Genomic DNA, 23,284 nt, shown 5'->3' with positions numbered 1-23,284 from the left:
TGGATGACATTAGGTATTAAAACTGCTTTTTTAAATAAAATGCTCAAATTTAATAATATTTAAGAGGTTTTATATCACAAGTTCAAACAGTTCCAAATCGTAGTGCAATTAAAAATAAGACTCATTTTTAAATGTAAAGAGACATTGGATCATTTAAGATTCGAATTAGAATATCAAGTTTGTGTTCATTAAAGATTACCAAAATAATTTTATAATTACTTTTTTTCAGCTTCCATGTGCCTCCATTTACACCATAATAAAATCTGTTTTTATGTTTGTGTTCAGCTATGTAGTTTCCCATTTAGTCAAACTTTCAGTCAAAATACTTTAAGGTTCAACTTTGATGTCTTTAATATATTTAGTGACATGGATGAAAGAAACAAGAAATCCTCTCAAACAACAAAACATTTAGAATAAATGCACTTAAAGAGTTTTTTCACATTTAAAATGCAGACATTTGAGAGCTGATGAAAAGATCAAAGAAGGCAATGAAAGGTTTTTAGTATCGGGAAAAGTTTCACTACATTGGTGCATAAAACTTGCCCCGATATGTTCAGATATCTAATATAAAAGCACTTCTGAGGGGCAACAAAAACAACGTTCGTCCCTCTGGTTGCATTGATAAGTTTGTATAATCTGTACATATCAAGGCATCTTTTTTTAAATCTTATTTTTACATGAAAACATACATATTCACACAAAAAAAGACACACAAAAGACTGTTTGCTATTTCAGTTGCTTATCTGGTAAACTTTAGTCACAGCTGTGTATAAAGTAAGAGGCTTAATGTTAGCAGAAGGTAACAAGATGCTTCTTTCACAGCAGGTCTGTGCTTTTTTTTCCTCGATAGTGGTTAAACCAACAAAGTAACCAAAAAAATTCAGAAACTGAAATATTAGTGGCTCCTCAGCACCTTCAGAGATTGGCTTTATTCCCGCAAAAGGATGTTTTCTTTGCTTCAAACAGCAGGCCAGATTATTTCTGTAAAATATTTGCACAAATAAAATGTATAAATGGGATCTGTACATACATTTTCCCGCCAAAAGTAACATTTCTAACTTTTCTTCCTTTTACTATCAGAGTTACCAAACTAACAAGAATTTCACCAGTTTATTAATGTTTCTGTTTAAAGATTAAGTCGTTACAATGTAAAAATTAGCAAATATGTTTGGTGTCCAATTGACTTTAACTTGCTAGCAATTTAGCATTAGCCATATGCTAACCTGACAAAGATAAAATAGAACGGGAACAGTTCGATTATCTTGTTTGGAATAAAAAAAAGGCGTAGTGAAAACATAAGAAAACATGTTCAGTTATTTAAATTATCCATAAATAACTGAAGGAAACGGTACTGCTAACGACTGCGCTAGTTTATGCTTATTAGCTCGTCTGTAAAAAGAGACTTTGATTTCTACAATATTAAACCAAATTATTCAAATTGTTTTGAGAAACGCTGAGCCGTTTTATGACTACGATTCAGACCGGGGCAGACGGCTAGCTAACATGCTAACATGTTTTAGGCTTTGTTTAAAAAAAAAAAAGGAATGTAGATTTAAAATTTGGCAGATTTGATGTTTTTCTAAATACACCTAAACATGTATATAGGACTTTGTTTTATATGGATTCTACTCATTTTGAAACCAATTAATGAAATGTATTTTCAAAATTTTTGTATTTTTATGATAATTTATCTTTATTGTTTTTTTTTTTTTTATATATATAAAATGACAATAGTTACATATGGGGATTGGGTTGTTAATGGGGGGAAAAAAATGGGGGGCAGGAATGTACTATAATTTTTTTATTTTTGATGTGACAAGTTAATTGAAATATTCTTGACTTTTTGAGTAGCTTGTTGAAGCTGCTCTGTTTATAGCGAACGAGACAAATTTTCAAACAAAGCCCAAAATTTGTTAGCATGACAATTGATTTCTTAAATTGTTAATGACGTTAGTAAGTACTCATATATAGTGTGATAAGACAAACAAATACTTTAACATGATGAAATTTCATGTATAAATATTGTGTTAATACTTATGTTTGGGATTCTGGAATAAAGCCAGTGCAAAGTGTAACATTAGAAACAACCTGGATAGGTTTTAAAATCCAAACCTGTTTCTTCTTGTCAACACTGAAAAAAATATCGCCATATTTTCAAGAACAGTTATTTGGAAGAAATAAAACACTTTAACATGTTTAGAAAAAGCAAAACAAAAACATCATTACTTGTCTCTAACAAAATAACTGTGAAAGACCTTTGGTTCCTCGTTAGCCTAAACTGCTGAGCGGAGGCTCCTGATTGGTCAGCATCAGTTAAAAGGAATGTGTTGGAACCAATCAAGAGGGAGAATGTTAAGTGTTAATTTACAAATATAACACACTTATGTAACAGTAACACAACATATCCATCGACAGTGATGTTTACAATGAAGCACAACTGGTTAGCGACCTTTAGGCTAAAGCAAACACAATCAAGACAGTTTAACCGTGTATCTTTTCTTTTCAGTCAATGCTTAAGATTTTTTGCTAATATTAGCATCTTATGTGCAAAACAAAAAAATATATATATATAAGAAGAAAAAAAAGTACAATATCCTTCTGAAATTTGGTTTGGACCAACGTCGAACAAACATTAAAAGCTTTTTCACCAGACAGTAATCACATCTACAAAGTAAGCGATGCATGGTGTTTATTGAAAAATCAAACCTCAACTTTGATCAGTAAAACCGTTCAGGTTGTTTATCAGCTTTAATCTAAAGCTAATACCGATTTTTGATAAAGATTTCCATCAAAATGAATCAGACATTTGGAGTACATTGATTTAGTCCACCAAAACATTTTGCCTGTTAATAGGTCGCCCTCTGCTGGCTGTTTCATAAGCTGTAGCTTCCCTCTTAAACTGGTCATCCTCTGTTGGCCACGTCCATCTTTATACACAATCTGATTTTAATATTTTAAATAAAAAAAAATGTATCTGCAGTGCGATGCTATTCTATATTTGGCAATGAGGAATAATAACACCAAACAAGGATCAGTTACCGATTTTAAGTCTTTAATCTCAAGCAGGCGATTCACTTTTGCACAAATTAAACTTCAACTTTCAATCAGCAGCTGATTTTATAGTTGTGAAAACCGTCTGGTGAAGCAAATACCATATGTGAGGAATCCTGCGGATACCAAACAACTCCCACACACCGAGACAAAACATATTAACGTTTCTTTTCCATCTCTCAACCTTCACCTCTGCTTATCCAGAGAACGAATCCAGAAAAACGACAACAACCGTCAGCCCAGGATGTGCTTTAGTGTTCCTGTTCTTTAAGAACAACCTAAAATACCGATTCATTCCCTCGGTCACTAGAAGATGCCACAAACGTCCTTGCTGGTGTTTAGCGCCCAGTCATGGTTGGACTTTGATAAACAAGGGCCAGCGTGAACCGGCTGCAGTCTTGTGAGTTTTTTGGGGACTGAAGAGGTACGACGAGAATAAATCCAAAAGTTTCACCACTTCTCAGAGGGTTGATCTGATAACGGCTGCTTGGTCCAATAGCTTGCAAAATATAACAAACTGCAGTCAAAATCTTGCTCTTTTTGGGTCATTTTGATGACTTCTGAATATTTAAGGCTAGAAAAATGTATTTCAACCCCTTTGTTTTGTTTTGCAGCCATTAAATCTGTTGATATAATTTATAGATGTGTTATGTTGTAAAGCACTTGAAACATTTCCAGATCAGCAGATTAGCCGTTCAGAATAAGAACAAGCAGATCAACCTTTCAGTCGTAAATCTCATAAGCTCAGCTGCGGATGAGTTTAGTGAATAACAGATTCATTATGTGATGATTTAAGAGTAAAAACTGGAGAAAATGACACTTTTGTCATACTACATTTTGAAGATCAATAAAGTTCCTGAAAATAAATGACTAAATCCTTCATGATGAAATATTGATTTCAGTCTCACCAAATAGTTTCACAGCATCTGCTTTAAAACCTTAAACTGATCCAGACACCAAAACCAGCAGCTGGGTGCTGGTTTAGAGTCCAGTCTAGTAGAAGTGGTTTACGTCCAAGATTATTCCAGTCATCTGGCAGCAGCGTGGTAAATGCATATCTGATGCCCCCCCTCCCCGCGTTAGGCTTAGTGTTTGGGATCTGAATAAGTTCCAGATTCTGCCTTTCCCAAGATCCGAACAAATCCAGATCAGATCCATCCGATTCCAAAAGAATCAAAAAATCCAAAGACAATAAATCCAGTAGGTACCAGACTCCTAACCACCTGGAGAACCCGGCAGTGTTTGAGGTTTTTCTGCGTCACAGGTCACATGATGCCGTTGGTCACGTACTGGAAAGAGTCGTAGAGTTTTGTGGTGATGGAGCGCATGGAGCCATCCACCAGCTGCTCCACCAGCAGCTGGAGCTGCTCCTCCGTCAGGGACATGTGGAAACGCTCCTTCAGGCTCCGGATGGTGCTGGAGCCATGGAAACAGGGCAGGTGGGAACCTGGTGGGAAAACCAAAAATGACCTATACATCACCTGGTACTGTTTTTAGCCATGCAGAAGGTTTTTGGCCTGATAGCTGATTTTCATTGAATTTACACTTCCCAGAGTTATTGGCGCATCACCCTGTGGTCTGTTTGCAACATTGTTTTTATTGGTTCTGCTGTCAGGATGAATTATTTAAATTTTTGATATGAATTACAAAAATCATATCCTATTTATGACTTGGTGACAATTTTAAGACCTATGAAAGACTGATTTAAGACATTTTAATACCAATTAAGGCCTTATTTTTATATTGAAGAATTCAATGTCTTTTAAGACTTTTTAAGGATCTGCAGGAACCCTGATTTTAATGTCGATAACAATGACTTTCTCCATGTACATCCTAAAAATTACAGGATTACAACAAATCTTTGTTTTAATAAGAAGGAGACATAACCAAACAAAACAATAACAATGGATGGAAATGGAGGAAGCACGTCCTTCTGTGATCTCAAGGATAAAAATGATAAAATCAGGAAAATATATTGGCCGGCCGATGTATCAGTCTATGTCTAATGCCCATCGATTCCAACCCTGAGAAAACTAAGTTAACTTGGAGCTGGCAGCATCATTTGTCAACGCTCTGCTGGAGCAAATATTTTTATATATATAAAAATATGTAAAAATGGCTTTTAGAACAACTTCAAAATGTAAATTTTGTTCAAATTTAAATTGTCTCATAGCTTTTGTGTTGCAGTGCATCATGGTTTCTTTTCATCGGGTGAGACTGTGGGTCTAAAACTGCTCTAGACCAGATCTGCAGCTGTTTTACTGTTTATAAGAGATGAGTTATATGAGATTGAGTCCCAAGTATCAGCACCCAAGTCTCAAGCAAGTCCTGAGTCATCTGAAAGGAGGATCAAGCAAGTCAAGTATAGGTTTAGTCAAGCAAGTCAAGTGAAGTCATTTTTTGTTCAAATTTCTGTTTTTCACCAAATCCATTTTTCAGCCAATATTTTTGTTAATGTCAGCTGATAAGGTGATGAATTGGATCGACATAAATGAATGAAAAAATAAAACACATTTTTAATTGTAAAAATTAACAATCCTATTACTGTTAGTAATGTTAAGTTTGAACGTGATTAATTCAATAAGTGAGGCACTGGAGCTCAATGTCCATACACATCGAAAAACTAAATTGGAGAGAGAGAAAGAGAAATAGAGAGAGATATCTTTGCCCCATTTATGCTACCCCTCTGAAACCGATGCGTGCTGAGTTCAGGCTGAGCTTGGATCAGTTAACCATGCCGAGCTCATTTCCCTTACGTCCATCTACACCTCATGCTAACACGGTTCCTCACCTCCTAGTGCCGATCTACGGTACTACTGCTAGGTTTGAAGGAGGGAACCAGGGAACCAAGCAAATGAAAATGGCAGTGCCAATCAGGACGTTATGTTTGGTTATAATTGTGATATTTTGTTGTTTGCCGAGAGTCGGGTGAAGAAGGCAGCCTTTGTTTGCAACTCACTCTTTTGAAGCCATTTTATAAAAACTAGTGTTGTTGTTTACAGTTCTTCTATTTTATGGTGATTTATTGGAATTTTATAACTGATGTGCATTACCGCCAACTACTAGAGGCTGACTGTAAGGAGATGAGATGGTCTGCTCATGCGCTCTTTGTTATCTGAGAACTGAGCTAAGACTGACTGGCAACGAGCCCTGATGAACTAGTACCAGTTTAACGCAGTCAGGTTGTGTCTGGCGCAGTCTGCTTTAATATTGCGTGCCATTTACACTCAACAGTTTTCTTAGTTGCCGTGCTCAGACCGCTCTCAACACAGTTTTAAAAGGGTAGTTAAATGGGGCTCTTGTCAGCAGCTTGACCAAGTAGCAAAAAAAAAAAAAAGTCAGCAGAAAGCTAACCTTTCTTTATACTCTGTCCTAAAAACGCCTGATGAAATTCGATGTAGTGCACTCTCAGTAACTTTAACATTGCAGATTTTACTGGTAACTCCTTTTTTATTTTGTGCTGTCATGTTGTCTTTTTAGACAAAATGTACGATTTTCGGGATGCTGCCGCTCAGAATGGCTTCCATCTTTACTGATCATCACTCAGACTGATGCAGGGATTCCGCTTTGTACTTTCTGTGGAACATCGGTTGCCAAGTTTGCCGATTTGCTGCAGGTCAGGAGCCATCACGCAAAATAAAACAATGATTATCTAACAATGTATTTGCTAACAATAATAATAATATAATGAAAATGATTGCAGTGACTTGGCAAGCCACATGACTCAAATCAAGTCACTTCACAGGTCAGGAAGCACAAGTCAAAGTCAAGTGTTTTATTAATATTAATCAAGCAAGTCATAAGTCACGAATCTGGCCACTCGAGTCGAGCATCTGTACTGTTCAGCTTCGTCACATGTCAGGGTCTAGTAAACAAACCAAATTTATAGTTTAAATTATTTTTATATTAACAGATGCCAGTTGAAGTTGAAAATAATAAAAGGTATTTATGATTTTAACAGAGAACTGATGTTTTTATGTATATAGAATGTCAACTTATTGTTTTAGTTCAAAATACATTCATATGTCCAAGTTTTATTATTACTGCTAAACATACATTAATATTTAACTACTTCTTTATGGGACTTTATCAACGTTATACCTTGGAAATATGCTTTTGCTTTTAGGACTTATTTATTGTTTTATATACGGTAATAAAGTAAGTCGTATCAAAGTATTTTATGGTATTTCCTATAGTCGTGGTCATAAAATCCGTTTCAGTGAGATTTTAATGAGCAGTTCTGCACTAAAATAAGGCTATAAAGGCAGCTGCTTCAGAAATCTAGTTAATATTTCACCTATAAAGGGAGATGCAGGTTTTTGATTTACCTTGCTGCATGATCTCAACTATCTGCAGCACCTTCTCCATGTGCTTTCTGGCTGCAATCAAACCCTGCAGCATCAGCATCTTGTAGTAGATGAACATGTCTCCATCAAGGCCGCCCATCACCTGAAAACATGGGAGGGACTTTTTTATTTTAGTTCTGCTATTCATTTATTTATTTTCTAATTAGAAAGAGTTCCAATATTTGCTGACATGTTATCGTTTGTAACATTGTAACTGTTTGAATAAAGTTTTCACTCACATCTACAAACTCAGACGTGAGCTTAAAGGCTGACGTCTCGAAGCCGAGGTTACGTGGAGAGCTGGAGAGAATGAAGCCGAAGTCGATGTGGATGATGTGGCCTTCAGAGTCCAACAGGATGTTCCCGTTGTGTCTGCAGAGATGACAGAGGACAAGATTCACCTCAGCTGCAGGAATGATGAGCTACAAGTAAACACTGACAGAGTGTTTAATGTCTTTAACTGCTCTGAGGTTTCTCTCACCTGTCCTTGACCTGCAGCAGGTAGCAGATGAGGCTGTATCCAGCGCAGCTCTGAACAAAGTTCCTCTGGGCTGTGAGGAACGCCTCAGTGGTGAAGCTGCCGTGTTCCTGCAGGAAGTAGTCCAGCAGTGACAGCTGACTCTGTTTTCTCACCTGATTGAAACAGAAAGTAATAAATTTTAAAGCGAAACAGACAAAAAGACAGATATATAAGCTGTTTTTTGTTTCATTAATAAACCGAGACGATGAGGGTTAACGTCAAGCATCTGGATCAGAGTTTCAATCCGACTGCCTACCTGGTGCAGAGAGACTGCGTTGAGGACCGGCTCAATCATCCCGCTGTCTGAGGACATCACTAGGATCTTGTAAGGTTTGATCCACAGAGGAACCCTCTCCTGCTGCCAGATGGACTGATCACACAGAAATGGAGCTCAGGTCACAAAAAGATCAAATGTATTCAAACCTTTGTTCGAGAAAATTGTAAAAACTTTGTTGAATTCATCAGTTTACATTTGAATCCTTTTTGTTTTTTGCTGATCAAAAACAATTTACAACCAGCCAGAAATAAGACGATTTACAGCTGTGAGCAGTTTTCAAAAATAGCCATAGTCACCCGGTAGGATTTTCTCTCTTTAAAACTACAAACGTTGAGACAAACCAACACATTCATCAATGCGAAATGAAAAATCCTCCATGGTTTACTTTTTTCCTCCTCCAGAATTTCTCTGGAAATCTCCCTGAATGAGCAGAACCCATAGCATGACACAGAAACCATCTTGAAACACAAGGACTAGGTGTTCAGGGTGATGTGCAGCACCAGGGTCTTACCCAATTAATGTGTTCTCCAGCTTCACTCTGTGCCGCTCTGTGTTGGTCAATCCCAAATTAAAATACCATGAAGCTGACAAACTAAAAACCTGAAAGATTTTTTTTTTTCAGAAGTGTTGAACATTTTCCTAAGCTGCTCCATGAAGCCTACATCAAGTCAAGCTCTGTCTCTATGTACCTGGAGCTGTTTGAGGAACTGATAGGCCAGCAGCTCCTGTCTCAGATCGTCTCCACATTTTACGATGACCGACAGGAGCCTCCAGTTGGGCAGGTGACCGTAGGGGGAGCCTTCTCTGATCCGCCTGAACACAACCACACAGTTAGAGGCAGAAGAACATGGGAAGTGAGGGGGGGGGGGGTCTTTTTTGTTCGCCTTCAAGGACAGACCTGACTTTCTCCTCCCAGGGTTCTTTGAGGGCGACGGCGGAAGGGTCTTCTGGGTCTCTCCTGAACGTGGTAGGTGTCTGAGCGAGGTTCTCTGACAGACGCCGCCTGAAACAAACATGGAGAAAGAACTCAGATGGGTAAAACAACTTAAACTTTTTATAACTCATTGTGGAGGAAGGGGTTTTGTGCTCAAGTTTCCATGTTTTAAACTCTGTAATCTTCTACCTGATGTCTCCGGCAGCGATGAAAACTGGCTCTTTGCTCTCCAGACTTGTGATGCTGTCGACTGAAAACTGGCTGATGTTGTCACTGCTGCTGGTCTGAGCCTCCCCCTGGAAAAGAATATGTATTAAGCAGGAGTTTCCCTTCCTGAAAACACTGAAGTTAGAGGTTTTTTAAAGCTAAAGTTACCTCCACCTGTAGCTGTCCAATGTCGTCTGTGGCCCAGGCCTCGTCGTCATTGTCGTAGTTGGGGACGGTGGAGAAACTTCCAGCTCTGTGCTCAGAGGTCATACTGCTGCCGTTAGCCGGTGTGCCACAGTCCAGGTTCTCTGCAGAGCGTGCTGAGCGGATCCTGGTCTCTGGGATCCGCACCGGAACGTGAGACGTCTCAAAGCTGACGCACTCCAGCACCTCGACGTAAATGATGTAGGGAGCCTGGAGAGGGGAGCAGGAATGCACCATATTCAGTCATTTCTACATTTTAAAAAAGATTTTTTTTAAACCCCTTGAACATGTTTTTATTTGACTTCAAATTGGTAAACATTGCATAACATTCACCTTTCACTGCATTTGCAGTTTCAGCTACAAACACAGTAAACTGTTTCTCTCACACTCATACTGGACACATTTCAAATCCAGCTGCAGGTTCTTGAAGGCAGCATTTCTTTGTTTTTCGGCATCGAGGCACCAACCTTGTCCTTGGAGTTGAGGACAACAGCTTGGGTGTGGGGGACCCTGCAGACATGGTGCTGGTGCTCAGCTGTGGGTAACCAAACTCGAGCCGGCAGCTTGTGGTTGAGCAGAGACAGCTCTGAGATCAGGCGCTGTGTCTTCTGCTCTTTAGTGGGCAGCGTGGCCAAACGTTTTCCGATGCAGAACAGAGACTTTACAAACTCCCTCTGAGGACGGAGACGCTCTGGCTGCAGAAAGGCACAAACAATAGCAACTTTTACGGAAAAAGATGTGATGCATTTGGTTACATTTGAGTACAGCTCTGCCAGCTGAGCAGCTATGATACTACAATCATGAATTCAGTCACAGATGACCGTCCTCAATAGGAAGGTTATCAAAAATGTTTATGTTCTGCCATGTTTAATAAACATTCATTTTATGCAATGTAGTTTTTTTAGTCAGATGAATCCAGCAAAGTCTATCATCCTTTTTAAATATAAACTGTTTGAGATTAAAGCGACGATTCACAAGTTTTTTTTTTAGTTTTTTTTTTTTTACAGAAGCTGCAACCATCATATCTGCTGCTTTAACACACAAACGCTTTCTTTTTCTTCATACAAGTGTGGCACAAGATATGAGGCAATGAACCGACTAATATTGTTATGAAGAAATAAGCCACAAACACAGATTGGGAAATTTTTCAACAGACCAAAGATAGAAATATTTCTGATTCAAAATAATAGAAAGAGGAAAATATTCATCTGAACCAAAGAAACGACTGAAGGGAAAAACAAAATGCTTTTTAAATAAGCCAACTATTTAGCGCAGAGGTCACAGATTAGCAGACCGCAGTCTGGATCCGGACCCAACCTGATTTAAAACATGTATAAATTAACGCATGTTTTCCAATGAAAGTGTCTAATTTCACTCGCGCCGCTTCTCCTGTTTCTATGGTATAGCTCTCCGGAGTGTTCAGCACCAGGCTGCACGTGATACAAATTAGCCAAAGAGCTGCGTCACTTTGGGTTACTGCTGCAAGCTACTTTTATACAAGCAGGCAAACCTGTCGGAAAGAAGGAGAAGAAGCTGAGAAAAAGTGAAAGAAAATGTGTGGACTGCTGGAAGAACTGTGGTGAACTGGTGACAGAAAAGTGAAATGGTGTGCTCAAAGATGACGCTGCACATTTTGAGTATGTTTGGCTTGGCTAGGATCCTCCACTATGAATATAATCAAAAATAAATATGGATCCAGGCTCAAAACTAGCACCTTTATATGTGCTTTAGAATGGCTTTGTCTCCATTCAAACCCAGGTTTAAAGCCTTGCAGGTCAGCCTAAAGCCCACTGCTCTCATTAAGCCATAAAAAAAGAAAAACAAACGGTCATTTCAGGTGTTTTATAAAATATGTGAAACAGGAAATTGTCTATATACCAAACTGATTGATTGTTGTTCTCTACTCCAAAAAAAACTTTAGATTATTTTTTAGACTTTATTTTTTTTTATTTAAAAAGTCAATGTATAACATGAATGCATAAGGACCAACATTTGTTTTCAGTGTTAAATTCTGCTTAAAGTAACAGATTATAATTAAAAATGTCTCTGGATCTTTACTGGTTGTTGATTTTCTTTATTCGGAATCTGCTGATTTTTAATTGGTTACCCCCGATTTAGAGGATCAAAAGTTTTTTTAATCTCTTTTTAGAAAAAAAATAAATAAAACTAGGAAAATCCTGCAGATTTGGATTTATTTCCAACTGAATGATGAACCTTTTTAATCTTCCTGCTGCACATCCTCCAGCCTCAAACACTCATTTCACTCCTCCTTCCATCAGTCATTTTCTCCTATTTTCAACACTCCCGTCACCACCTCTGTTCCATTTCCATGGCAACCGCTCCTTCCTGAACAGCTTCAACAGCAGGTTTTTGCAGCGTGTCATGTTCCTCTCTCTGAACTTCTACTACAAATAACCTTTTATCTCTTTGTGATGAAAAGAGACAAAGGAGGAAGTTACATAAACTTCCTCCTTTTACGGGAAAGATAAACAGGGAAGCAGCAGGTTTCAGGTGACAAAACACTTCCTGAAAGCTTTAAAAAGGAGACTGTTCCCTTCAGCTTCAAAGCAATGTGTTGTTAATGTAGAAAGCAAACGCATACAAAGGGATTCACCCATTCAGAGATGAGTTGGATTACTCCATCTATAAACAGAAGAATCCAGGAAAACTTTAGATGTAGAAGAAAGGGCCTTCCTGAAGCGCGACTGTAAACAAATGCTGCTGNTTTAATAGAAAACTTGGATTACTCCATCTATAAACAGAAGAATCCAGGAAAACTTTAGATGTAGAAGAAAGGGCCTTCCTGAAGCGCGACTGTAAACAAATGCTGCTGAAGCAGGTTAGATTGTGTTGCACCGACATCCCGCAGGACATGTCTGCTTTAGCCTTTACTGCAAGTTAAACAAGCTGAACCTGAACACAAGGTGTACAAAGCTTTCCTGGATCTGCGGGTGAAGAGAGCAGCCAGATACACAGCTGTGACGCCAAACAAAAAGCCGAGCTGCTGACGTAGCGGCCAGCATTCCCGTCATCTTAACTCAAAAGCTGCACCTAGACGACATGCCGAGATCAAGCTCTAAAACTCTTTAAGCCTGCACACAAAAAGCTGCTCATAAGGAACCAAAACAACCTTGAAACTTGAACAAAAGTAATTTGTGCTGTCTGGTTTCATGCCTCTCTGGGTTATTCAGATTAATCTGTATCAGAATTTCATTTAGTTGAGGAGGAAGAGAGATAAAAATCAAACAGCAGCTTTTCCTTATCAGGAGTTCAACAGTTTAAATGCAGAAAATAAGGAAAGCTTTCTTTTCTAATGCTGCTTTAGTTCCTCTCCTATTTTAGTTTTTCCTATAATAAGAGTAGAATAGCAACAAACAGGAGAACGGGGTAAAAACAGAAAAGGTGGAGTCTCTCTCTTTAAACAGGTCTATTCTAGATCAGGTCACATATCGGTGAGCCTCGGTCAGCATGTGAGCAAAGCCGGCTGTCTGGAATGTGAAGGCCAAGTGCAGCGCAGAAAAAAAAAAAAAAAAAAAAACACGACACGTTTTATCGCCAAGCCTCGAAACCAGGCTGATCTCCTCTGATCTGCAGCAGCTGATCAGCATCAGAAGCTCCAGCAAAGATCACGTCATGTTTATTCTGGATCCGCAGACAGAGAATAATGTATCCGATTAAATGAAAATCCAGACGACCGTCACATTTTCCTGCTTTGGGTTTTATTTTCATTTAACGGGGATCTCAGCAGGTTTGTTTCTGCTGTTTTTAGGTCATCTGTTGATTCCATCTGGAATGCAAACCGTTTACATTCCCAGAGGTGGAAACTCTTTCTAAAAGCAGAGTTCTTTAACCGCTTGTTCATTTTTCATCATCTAGGTCACAATTATATCAAATCTCTACGTCTAATCTTACATATTTTTATCAAACAGTTTCCTCAACTTCAAACCATCTGATGGATTGGTCTCTCACCTCCTCATGGACCGACTCAACCTTCGGGTTGCTCCCTGTTCGTCTGAGACTGGCGCCGGGGAAGCCGCTGGCCAAGGTGGCATCTGACTTGGATCTCTGGTGGGTTCTCCTGGATGGCGAGACAAACACCTCCCCCTGGTCGGCGCTGTCCGGGTTGGGGCCGGCTATAAAGGAAGCGGAGGTGCAGGCATCCATGTTGGTGCTGTTGTGCCTGCGGTGCTGATGAGGCGGCGAGGACAGCGGGCTGTCGGAAACAGATCCTGAAAGCGATCGAGGCTCCTCGGACTGAGGCTTCAGGTCATCTGACAGGATGAGCTTTCTGAGTTTGGTGCCTCTGGAGTGGCGCTGGGTGGAGATGTGCATGTCTGAGGAGTAGGCGCCAAGAAGCCAGGCTGACAGCAGAGAGAAGGTGATGCTGGATCTGCAGCGATGGATCTGAGAAAACACAAATGTCCAACTTTAGCCTCTGAACATCAAAAGGAACTCCTGCAGGTACGTGTCAGGACTCACCAGGTACGGTCTGATGGCGTCTCCCACCTCCGTGTCCATGTGAACGTACATGTTCAGGAGCTGCGGCAGGTAGAAGTCCACCTCACCGTCCGGGAAGCTGAAGAGGCGGTTCCCGATGTACGCTTGCACTCCAGGCTCCTTGGACTTATACAGGTAGGAGATCGCCATGGAAACGTCAAACAATTTGGACTCAAACAGGCGAAGGAGCCATGACTGTTTGGAAGAGGACGGTGAAGGAGACCCTGATGGCGCTGCAGGAGGGAGCTCCTTGAGGACAGCAGCTTCCTCCTCCTCCTCCTCCTCCTCTTCCTCCTCTTTGATGGAGCTGGTGTCTGGGTTGATGTTCCACTGCGGATTGCAGCATTCTGCCGTCTCCACACACTGCTGCTGCTGTTTCTGGTCGTCTTGCTGCTGTTTATTGTCCAGAAGCTTCACTTTAAGAAGCACTTCCTGACAAGCCTTAAGAGCCACTTCTGGATCGATCACTGGAAGAAGAACAGAAGACGAATGAAACGCTGCAGACTTTTAGAAGTCCGCCTGATCTTTAACACATTTGGTTTCATTGCAGCTAATTAAAGTCTGACTCCCGGTCTCCCTTTCCTGTCAGACGATCCCCACCACTGCTGACCGAGGCCGAATTGTATTTCCCAGAGTGACCTCTATCTTTACCGGAACATCTAAACTGAATGATGCTACTGATGGTTCAGTCCAGAGGGACACAAATTCACATACGACACATCAAAACCACAAACTTCTATGTAGCACAGGGGGGTTTAATGAGACAGACATGGAATTATTATAATAATGATTGTAATGTTTGTATTTTTTTGCAAATAAAAATCTTAAGAATGTTGCATACTATCTGAATCTGATATCTACTTTGATCCAAGAGCTCTGGAAAAACATCAGAACACAGCAGACAGAGCGGTTTTCAATACATGACATAAAAATAAAAACAGAATAATAAAAACAACCGCAAACCTACAGGCCAAGAAGAGCATTCATCAGAACTAGAAGCCAAATGGTAAACCAGAAGGACGGTGTGAAAAAATATTTTACTCTCTGTGATCTTCTCAAATGTTGAAGGAAAGCCATAAGATGTTCTTTTTGCAGGTTGCACAGGAAACAAGAAACCTCTGTAGGTATAATCCACTTTTTAGCATTAATAATAAAATTGATTTATATGTGGGACAAAAGGGTTTCACATGCCCTCTTAACTAGAGAGTTTTAACACTGGGGCACGGCAGTAGCAGCATTATGATGGCAGCAGATGGAAAGAGGGTTGGAGCTAAAAGCAAGATAATCCTGGAAGAAAACATCCAGGGACTTAAAATCTGAGAAGGAGCCACACCGTCCAGCAGGGCATTGTTTAGGTTAGAAATCTGCAACCTTTATGATACAAAGAGACATTTTTTTTCCCTGACTCAAGCTAAATAAAACATATTTAGAGCTGATGAGTTTATGAAAAAAGGAGACAGAATTTTTGATAAATATCTAATTAACAAAATCAGTCTTCAATTTAGCAAAACTGTTCTATTTTTTAAATTTAAAAAGCAAACAGTTTTGCAGAAGAAGGATGGATACATTTTCTTCCACAAGCTTTTAAAAAATGTTTTAACAACAGATATTCTTTCCAACCTAAGGACCATAAATAAATAATCAATGGTAACTTTTAGGTCATTCTCTTGCACAAAGTTAGAAAGTTTTGCGAAAACCTGCATTTTTCCTGCATACCATATTTTCTGGACTATAAGCCGCTACCTTTCTTCCACGTTTTGAACCAAGCGGCTTATAAGAAGGTGAAGCTTTTCTGTGGATTTTTCCTAACCACCAGAGGGGGAATGAGGGACTAATACTCATTTAGCAAAAACAACATGCTAGCAGCAGCCACGACAGAGAACAAATGTCCCAAATTCCCAAATTTTGACATTTATTTGCTGCATTAAAGCTGCTGAACCAATGAAGAGACAAGGCTCAACTCCTGCAGAGCTGAAATAAAGATTTGATGAAGATGCATCTTTCAGTAGAACCTCTTACTGCGGCGAGCTACGAGCAAACGGGAGCTAGCATTCTTCTTTGTCTCTACTCCGGGGGTTATATGTAGAGCTCCCCCTACAGGTTTGGTGGGAGACAGTTCAGTAGATATCAGCTTCTATATGTATATTTCAAGTTTTTTTTTTTTTTTTACTCTTTGGGTGTGGCTTATAGTGAGGTGCACTTTATAGTCCGTAAAATAGGGTATATAAAAAATATTAAACACTAATTGGTTCTCCATCATTTTTAGCCCAAGTTATTAAGAGCCACCGTGGAAAGTCCAAAGAGCCACAGGTTTCAGACATCTGGTTTAGGTTCAAGTTTATCCCAAGTAGAACTCCACACCTAAAGCTCTTAAGTAGCATCTGAGACTAAACCTACCATTAATGAAGAGAGTTTGTTAAATTCGACTAATTATCAGTCTATAGATGTTAAAGGAGAGCGACTAACGAGCTGCAGGTGGGATTACAGGCTTTATAGCTAAGGGGCTGTAGGAGGAGTTTATGATCCGTTTTTACAACAGATGAAAACTTAACTTCCTCTGATTCTTCAGATCCCCCCCTCATGTCATTACCTTGATCAACTCCCAGGTCCATCTCCATGGCGTCCTCCGAGATGACGTCCAGCAGCGGACTGGGACCTCGCTGCTCGCCGCCACTCGACATGCCGCTGCTGCCGATGCCTTCGCTGCTGCTGCCCAGGCTGCCGGTGCTGCAGATGCTGCCGCTGGGGCTGGAGCTGCGAGGGCTGGCGCTGGGAGAGGACGGCTGCTCGCTGAGGGGGGGTGGGGGCAGCTGGAGCTGAGGTCGTGGATGATGGTGGTGGTGATGATGGTGGTGGTGGTTGGGGCAGTCTGAGGAGCTCTCAGAGCAGGAGGAGGAGGACGAGGAGGAAGAGGAGGAAGATGAGGCACTGGAGGGCGAGGAGGGACAGGAGAAGGTGGTGGGAGAAGAGGAGGTTGGAAGGGTTGGTTGGACGGAGTGGGCGGGGCTAATGTGGAGCGGTTGGAGAGCGGGGGATAAGGAAACTTCTGTGTCAGCCATTTTGGGGGGAAAGGCCTAAAGAGGAAAAGACAAGGAAATTAAATCTTTAATAATTATTTGTCCCTAAAATAAGGGGAAAGAAATTATAGAATCCTGTGTGTATGATTTAATATTACAAAGAAATGATAAATAGTCTATATTTTTCATTTAATGGGGAATTTAAAAATGCTTCAATAATTATTTTATAATTAAATTAAAAAATTATAAAATTAAACTTTTCTGTGTAAAAAAAAAAAAAATCCATACTATTAACAATAACATGGAAACCTGTGGATCTACAGTCCAACAGCTGCTGGAAGAAACAACCAACGATAATGTTCCTTTGTCTACCCAGAATGCAACAGGCTGACTGAAGAACACAGCTGACAGAGTCAAAGGAGAGCCCCTTTACTGCTGCCTCTATATTTCTAGATTGATGAGCCCACATTTGGCATAAAGGACATATTTATCCTGTTAGATGGAGTCTTGAGGCATTGGATGATCCAGTCACAGAGCAAGGAAGTCATCCCTACAGATATCAGCATCTAAGGATTTACCTACAGAGCTGTCGTCATTACAGGGTATAAGGATCCTACTATTAAAAAAAGCTGTCATGTGTGCATGCACTGTATATATCCCATGCACCTTTTTCTTCTTCTGGCACCTTCTTCTTCTCCTTTGACTATTTGAGTTGATATAACGAGTACATTTCTCCACTGTGAGATCAATAAGGCTAATCAATCAATCAATCAATCAGCCAAAATTATCTCCACATCCGACACCAAACCCAACTACCAAATACAAACTGTTATATTCAGTTTACAATAACTAAAGTACCAACAGCAAAGAGTTGTGGAAACATACATTAAAAACAGGATCATTGAGGACTACAGCTGCTGTACATATTTAGTGACTGATGGCTACAAAAGAAAATTAATTAAGTGTTATAACACAGTTTGAGGACAAAGTATTTCCTCCCTGCTGCTAACCATCTAATAGCTGTAGAGACGCAGCAATAATTCAGAGCTCCCTTTAAAACCCAACTTATCATATGGTGGAAACACATGGTGTGGGTTTAAAGTAGCATCTGACTGTAAATGATGAACAAACCTAAAATTGAACAGCGCTTGATCTAAGCGGAGGACACCGCAGAAGTGCTTCACACCACATTCACTCATGTCTCACTACATCTCATTAAGTCCTCCAGCTGTGCATTAATGTGTGTTTAGCTGCAGTTAGCACAGGGAAGTTCATCTACCAAAAAAAAAAAAACACAAAAACTGATAATAAATCTATTTTTGCACCCTCCCTCATTGGCATGAGGTGGGCTGCAGGCTGGCCATTAGGGTTTGCAACTAACAAACATTTTGTTAATCAATTAATCAGTTTATTATTGTTCCAAATAAGCGATTCAAAGTAGGAAAGCAAAGGATTCCTTGAGGTTTTGTTTTTTTTTTAAACAAAATTTAAACCAGGTGAAACTAAAACTCTTAGTTCTGGATAAACCATATTAAAAGACGAAAATTATCTTAAATTGAACATTTTTTTTTCTACAAATTTGGTATCATTTCTGCTCTAAAGAGGTTCCTCTGTCAGCTAAAAGCATGATTTAGAGTCTCTATAAAGCAAAAGGACCGGTTTCTTATTTGAAAAATACATAACCAAATACTGTATTTAAATATGTTTGTTTGTTGTTTTTTGTTACAGAAGAGGGGAAACAACTTTTCTAGCTCGTTTCATGTATGCCGACATAATTTTAAAGGGAAGTACTGTTTCTAAGATTTAAAATGTGAGCTCTGTGTCACTTCCTGCTCAGCAGGGATGATAGGAGGCAGTGCAAACAGAAAGATTATCTTTGTTTAATTTAATCATAATTTTATTCCCATTTAATCATCTAACCTGTAAGGTTTCCTATTATTTAAAACCCTTTAATTGATTGTCTTATTACTAAAGGGTGCTTTATAAATAAACTTGTCTAAATAAAACTGTTCACGTGCAGTAAATAATTACAATCAGGAACAATCCATATTAGTTCTGTGTTTCCGCGCTGCTGCCTCAAACGTGGCTTAGCGAGGAGGCGGGAGAGGAAGTCCTTCCCCGTTGTGTTGGTGTGCTACGGGCATGACGCAGACAGCGTGCATCACTAGGATCCGCATCATCAGCACCATCCTCCATGTGTGTCTGCACCCTGAGGAGGCGTCTTGTTTCTATTTAATCTTTAATCAGTCAGAGCTCCACGCTTTCTCCCGTTTCTCTTTGTTTGAGGATCACAAAGCCACAAATCAATCTTTTTGTTTTTGAAGGCTTATATATTAAAAGAAATAATAATAATAATCTTTGGTTTTACAGGAAAAATCTTTTATAATACTGATTTGGTGCCATTCTTATCATTTTTACAGACTCCACTTATCTGTATATACATTTATTAATTAAAAATTTCACAGGAAAACAACCGCTGCTCAGTAGGTCCTGATACAAACATCACATTTACATTAACTTTGAAGAGATACACTGACCACTGACCTCAGTCTTAAAAACATGTTAAGGGCTTTTTTTCTTTAGGAAATCTCCAACTATCTGTGCATAGACTGTGCATGTGAAATATAACACAGCTGCTTTTACTTTATACGACCCCAAACAACAGAGTCTGAACTTTAATTCTTATATTGTTGATGGTAGAAAGTCTTCCTCTGCTTAGGGGAGTCCCTGATTACACACAGCTGAGCATGAGATCATCCCACCAAAGAGATAGTGTTGAGTTAACATCTAAGTGATGCTTTCCAGATGTGGAGGCTGTTGTCGCGGTGACGTTATCCATGCATGGGAGTGTTCGTTGTAAATTTTTCAGTTCGTTATCTGAGCTAAGGCTCTCGCCCTGCAGCTGTTTCTGATCCTCTCCTGATGTTTACGGTTTCTCTTCTGTGACGTCTTAGGAGGATCTCTGGCCCAGATCGCTAGCTGAGGGTTCCAGCTGCAGACCTGGCTCAGACACTTGGGATCATTACCATTAATTACCCAGAAAAAAAGTAATTTAACTACAGCTTGCTAAGTCTCAGAGACTGCTGGCAGAGTTACAGCCCAACTTAAGAGCTTTTTGTCTTAAAAACAAAATGGTTATAACTTTTTAAATCAAATCTAAAGAAAAAGTTTGCCATTTTCAAGCTTATTTTAACAGTTCAGCAAGTTTTGATTAAAACTAAAGATTTGAGGAAAGCGCCTTTAAACATAAACTTCCTTTTATGAAGTGGGCCTCAGAGGAAACAAATTTTCAATCATATTCAACGATGACAGAAAATAACGGCGTCCCAAACTGAGAAAAAAAGTCTCAGTGTATTTAAATTAATTGTAAATGACTTCTGTGTGGAAAAAAGTGAACTTGATCTGATAAGCTGATTTGATACTTTAGACAGGGAAGCAAATGATGAAACGGTTCAAAGGTCAGGGATGCAAACTGATTTGAACAGACTGTCAGTGAACGCAGCGCCCTTAGTGTGCTGTAAGTGCTGTAAGAGGGAGACGTGTGTGGCTGAGGGCAAAGTGTGGGGTTTATCTCAAACCAGTCACCTCAGATCCTCTGGGGAGAACGTTGACACAACAACCCAGCTCAGAGGCAAGTTGAACCCTGTGTTATTGGGAGTTTCCACCTTTTAAATCTATGGAACATCTATTTCTAAATAAACGAATCCATCAAAACAAACTTTACTGTTCCTGGTGGTGGGTTAGTCATTGTTTTTTCTCTCCCTCTTTCTCGTTTACTTTTATATTGATTTTGTCTCAATGAAAACGCTGTTTGCAAACGTTTTTACTAACTAATCCGAGCACATTGGGCCTAAACTACACCTCTGCAAAGAGCAATATATGGTTCCTGCTCCCAAAACATGGTGCTGTGCACTGCTGGTCAGCTGGTTGAAAGAAGGCTTCCACAGTTCTCTCAAATGGAAATATTTTTCATTCTAAGAAACAGGGGATGAAAAAAAAAAAAAAAAAAAGGATGCCTTTAATATTCACTGAGGTAATCCTGTTTTAAGACTGATTAATATATCAAAGTTGATATAATTTAGGTAAATCAACTTTGCTTTTGTTATTTAATTGAAAGTAGAATAAAGCAAGCATTAGCTGCTTTTTCCCTTACAATTCTTACAAAAAAACAGACAGCTTTTTAATATCTTGTGATCCTTATCCCCTTTTATCATTCAAGTCAGATGTTTTGAGAACATTAACTCTGCAACTAAGAAAAATAAAAATGACTTACTCCTACAGGAAAATACTTCAAACTAGGCATATCAGATTTGGTCATTTTGTAGAAACTTTTAAAGTTGTAGGTATCCCTTTTTATTGGAAGAAGCCAAAGGATTCAGCTTATAAACTAGTCAACAGTTATTATTAATATGCCTCCATATTAAGTCTGTTTTGTTTCGTGTTGTTTTGTATGCCCTGCATGTGATGTCTGTTGGTTTAATATGAAAAACGAATAAAAAAAAACAATTTGATTAATAATATGCCTCCAAAGGGTTTGTAAAGTCTTTTCCAGAGAGGTATATTTAGAAATGCATATCTTCCATTATCATCACAGAAAGATAAAAATCACCAAGAGAGAGAGCACAGGATCCATTTGATTTTTTTTTTCTTATTTTGTAGCTTAATTCATCTCTAGAGGTGAAAAATTGTTGAGGAATCTGCTCCTCAAACCTGCTTGAATTAAAAAAGAAGGGAAATACCACAGACATCAAGGAGCCCTGCATGCCCAGAGGCATTCCCTGACAGGAGGGGGTTAAAAAAAAAGGACTTTTACTTTATTAAAAAAAAAAATAAGTCTTTTTTTTAAAAGAAGGATCCAATTTCCTGGCATTTAAACCACCAAGAATCTAAAAAAAATCCTCTATAACATAAGTTTCTTTCAAACTTCGCAGTGTTATTGACATATTACAAGATAATATAACTCGTATTTATTTTATTTGTGGCTAAATTATTCTCAAAATATTACACCTTAAATAGATTTTATCTTGAGTAAATCAAAAAAGTATGATGCAATTGAGTTTTTTTAGGAGCACAAATAAAGCAAACATTTTTGGGGTTTAAGGTGAACGTTATTTAAAATGAGACAGTCTGTCGAGGAGATACAGGAGGGTGGCTGCCAGCAGGACAAGAGAGGAGGAGGAGGAGAGCCGCTCCCTCCTGATGAAAACAAACTGGAGGAAGGGGCACGGGAGCCGGCCGGGCTCCAGGAGGCCTAAAAACGCCGTTTCAACCGAAGAAGTCCCACTACTAACCGCCTTTTCAGGGAACTAGCATAAACAGAAGCAGTGAAACGCAGTGAAAATAGCGAGAAAAGCGGTACGGGAGGGAGGGGGGGGGGACTTACCCGGCCACTTATGCGCCTTTTACCCCGATTAAAAGCTCCGATACAAACGGTTATTATCCAGTTTCAATCTTCCTTTATTCCCCACGTTGCTCCTTGTTATCAATCCAGGCGGTGGTGCTGATTTTAGTCGGTGTTTTTAGGATCCGTCACGGTCCATCTGCTCCGGGATTCCGTGGCCTGGCAGTCCACGGCTCTCTGCTTTAAAGAAGCTGTGACGCAGGATGAGTAAAGTCAGCCATTAGAAATAAAACACACCACTTCCGGCCATACCTACACAATAAAAGCACCGAAATACAACTAGAGTAAAAAGTAACGATTATAACACTAGATGTAGTTTCTCCATGTGTGCATTTTTAGATGTATTCATAATCTAGATTGCTTTAAAGTAATACATATCATCATAATCCTGATATATGCAAATTATGTTGATTTTATTAGCTATATTATTCAAAATTGGTGTAGATAAGGTTTTCTATCACAAGTTAATTTAATCAAACAGCTGAACATAAATGTCATTATTTAGCGTGGATTATCGAAAGTCTAGTATATTTAAATGCTTCATTAGGAGCCAATTTGTTAGAGTTAACTGAAACTTTTATTTTGAAATCAAACAGTCATCTTTTAATAAGCTGATAAAATTTATTTGACAAAGCAGCTTTTTTTGGTTGTGTTTCCGTTTTGGACCAAGACATCCATCCAGTTTTCCCACAGCTTTTTCTCTTTTTTTTTTTCTACATGAGTTCAGCGGGAAACATTTTTAATTAACACTCCTACGTCTTTTTTTACGGAAAAGGATAAGGGCCACTGAAAAAATAAAAAAGTTAACAATTTTTTTTAAAAACAGTTTA

The 23,284-nt window shown here is 39.1% G+C and overlaps 1 protein-coding gene across 1 annotated transcript; it reads right to left on the bottom strand.

The window, feature by feature from the left end:
* Positions 1–333: 333 nt before the first annotated feature.
* Positions 334–22,638, bottom strand: LOC107084967 (phosphatidylinositol 4-kinase beta-like). Its single transcript, XM_015375044.1, has 14 exons — positions 22,437–22,638; positions 16,627–17,110; positions 14,019–14,503; positions 13,509–13,943; positions 10,007–10,234; positions 9,504–9,749; positions 9,318–9,424; positions 9,093–9,197; positions 8,884–9,007; positions 8,174–8,287; positions 7,879–8,030; positions 7,637–7,769; positions 7,380–7,500; positions 334–4,498 (listed from the first exon to the last, which is right to left on the bottom strand). Exons 2-14 carry the CDS (start codon positions 17,093–17,095, stop codon positions 4,317–4,319), a joined length of 2,901 nt encoding a protein of 966 aa, XP_015230530.1. The 5' UTR covers positions 17,096–17,110; positions 22,437–22,638; the 3' UTR covers positions 334–4,316.
* Positions 22,639–23,284: the final 646 nt, after the last annotated feature.

This window comes from Cyprinodon variegatus, unplaced genomic scaffold (assembly GCF_000732505.1).
Source record: "Cyprinodon variegatus isolate N-32 unplaced genomic scaffold, C_variegatus-1.0 Scaffold112, whole genome shotgun sequence".
NCBI lineage: Eukaryota > Metazoa > Chordata > Actinopteri > Cyprinodontiformes > Cyprinodontidae > Cyprinodon > Cyprinodon variegatus.
This window is presented reverse-complemented; position numbering and strand designations above follow the sequence as displayed.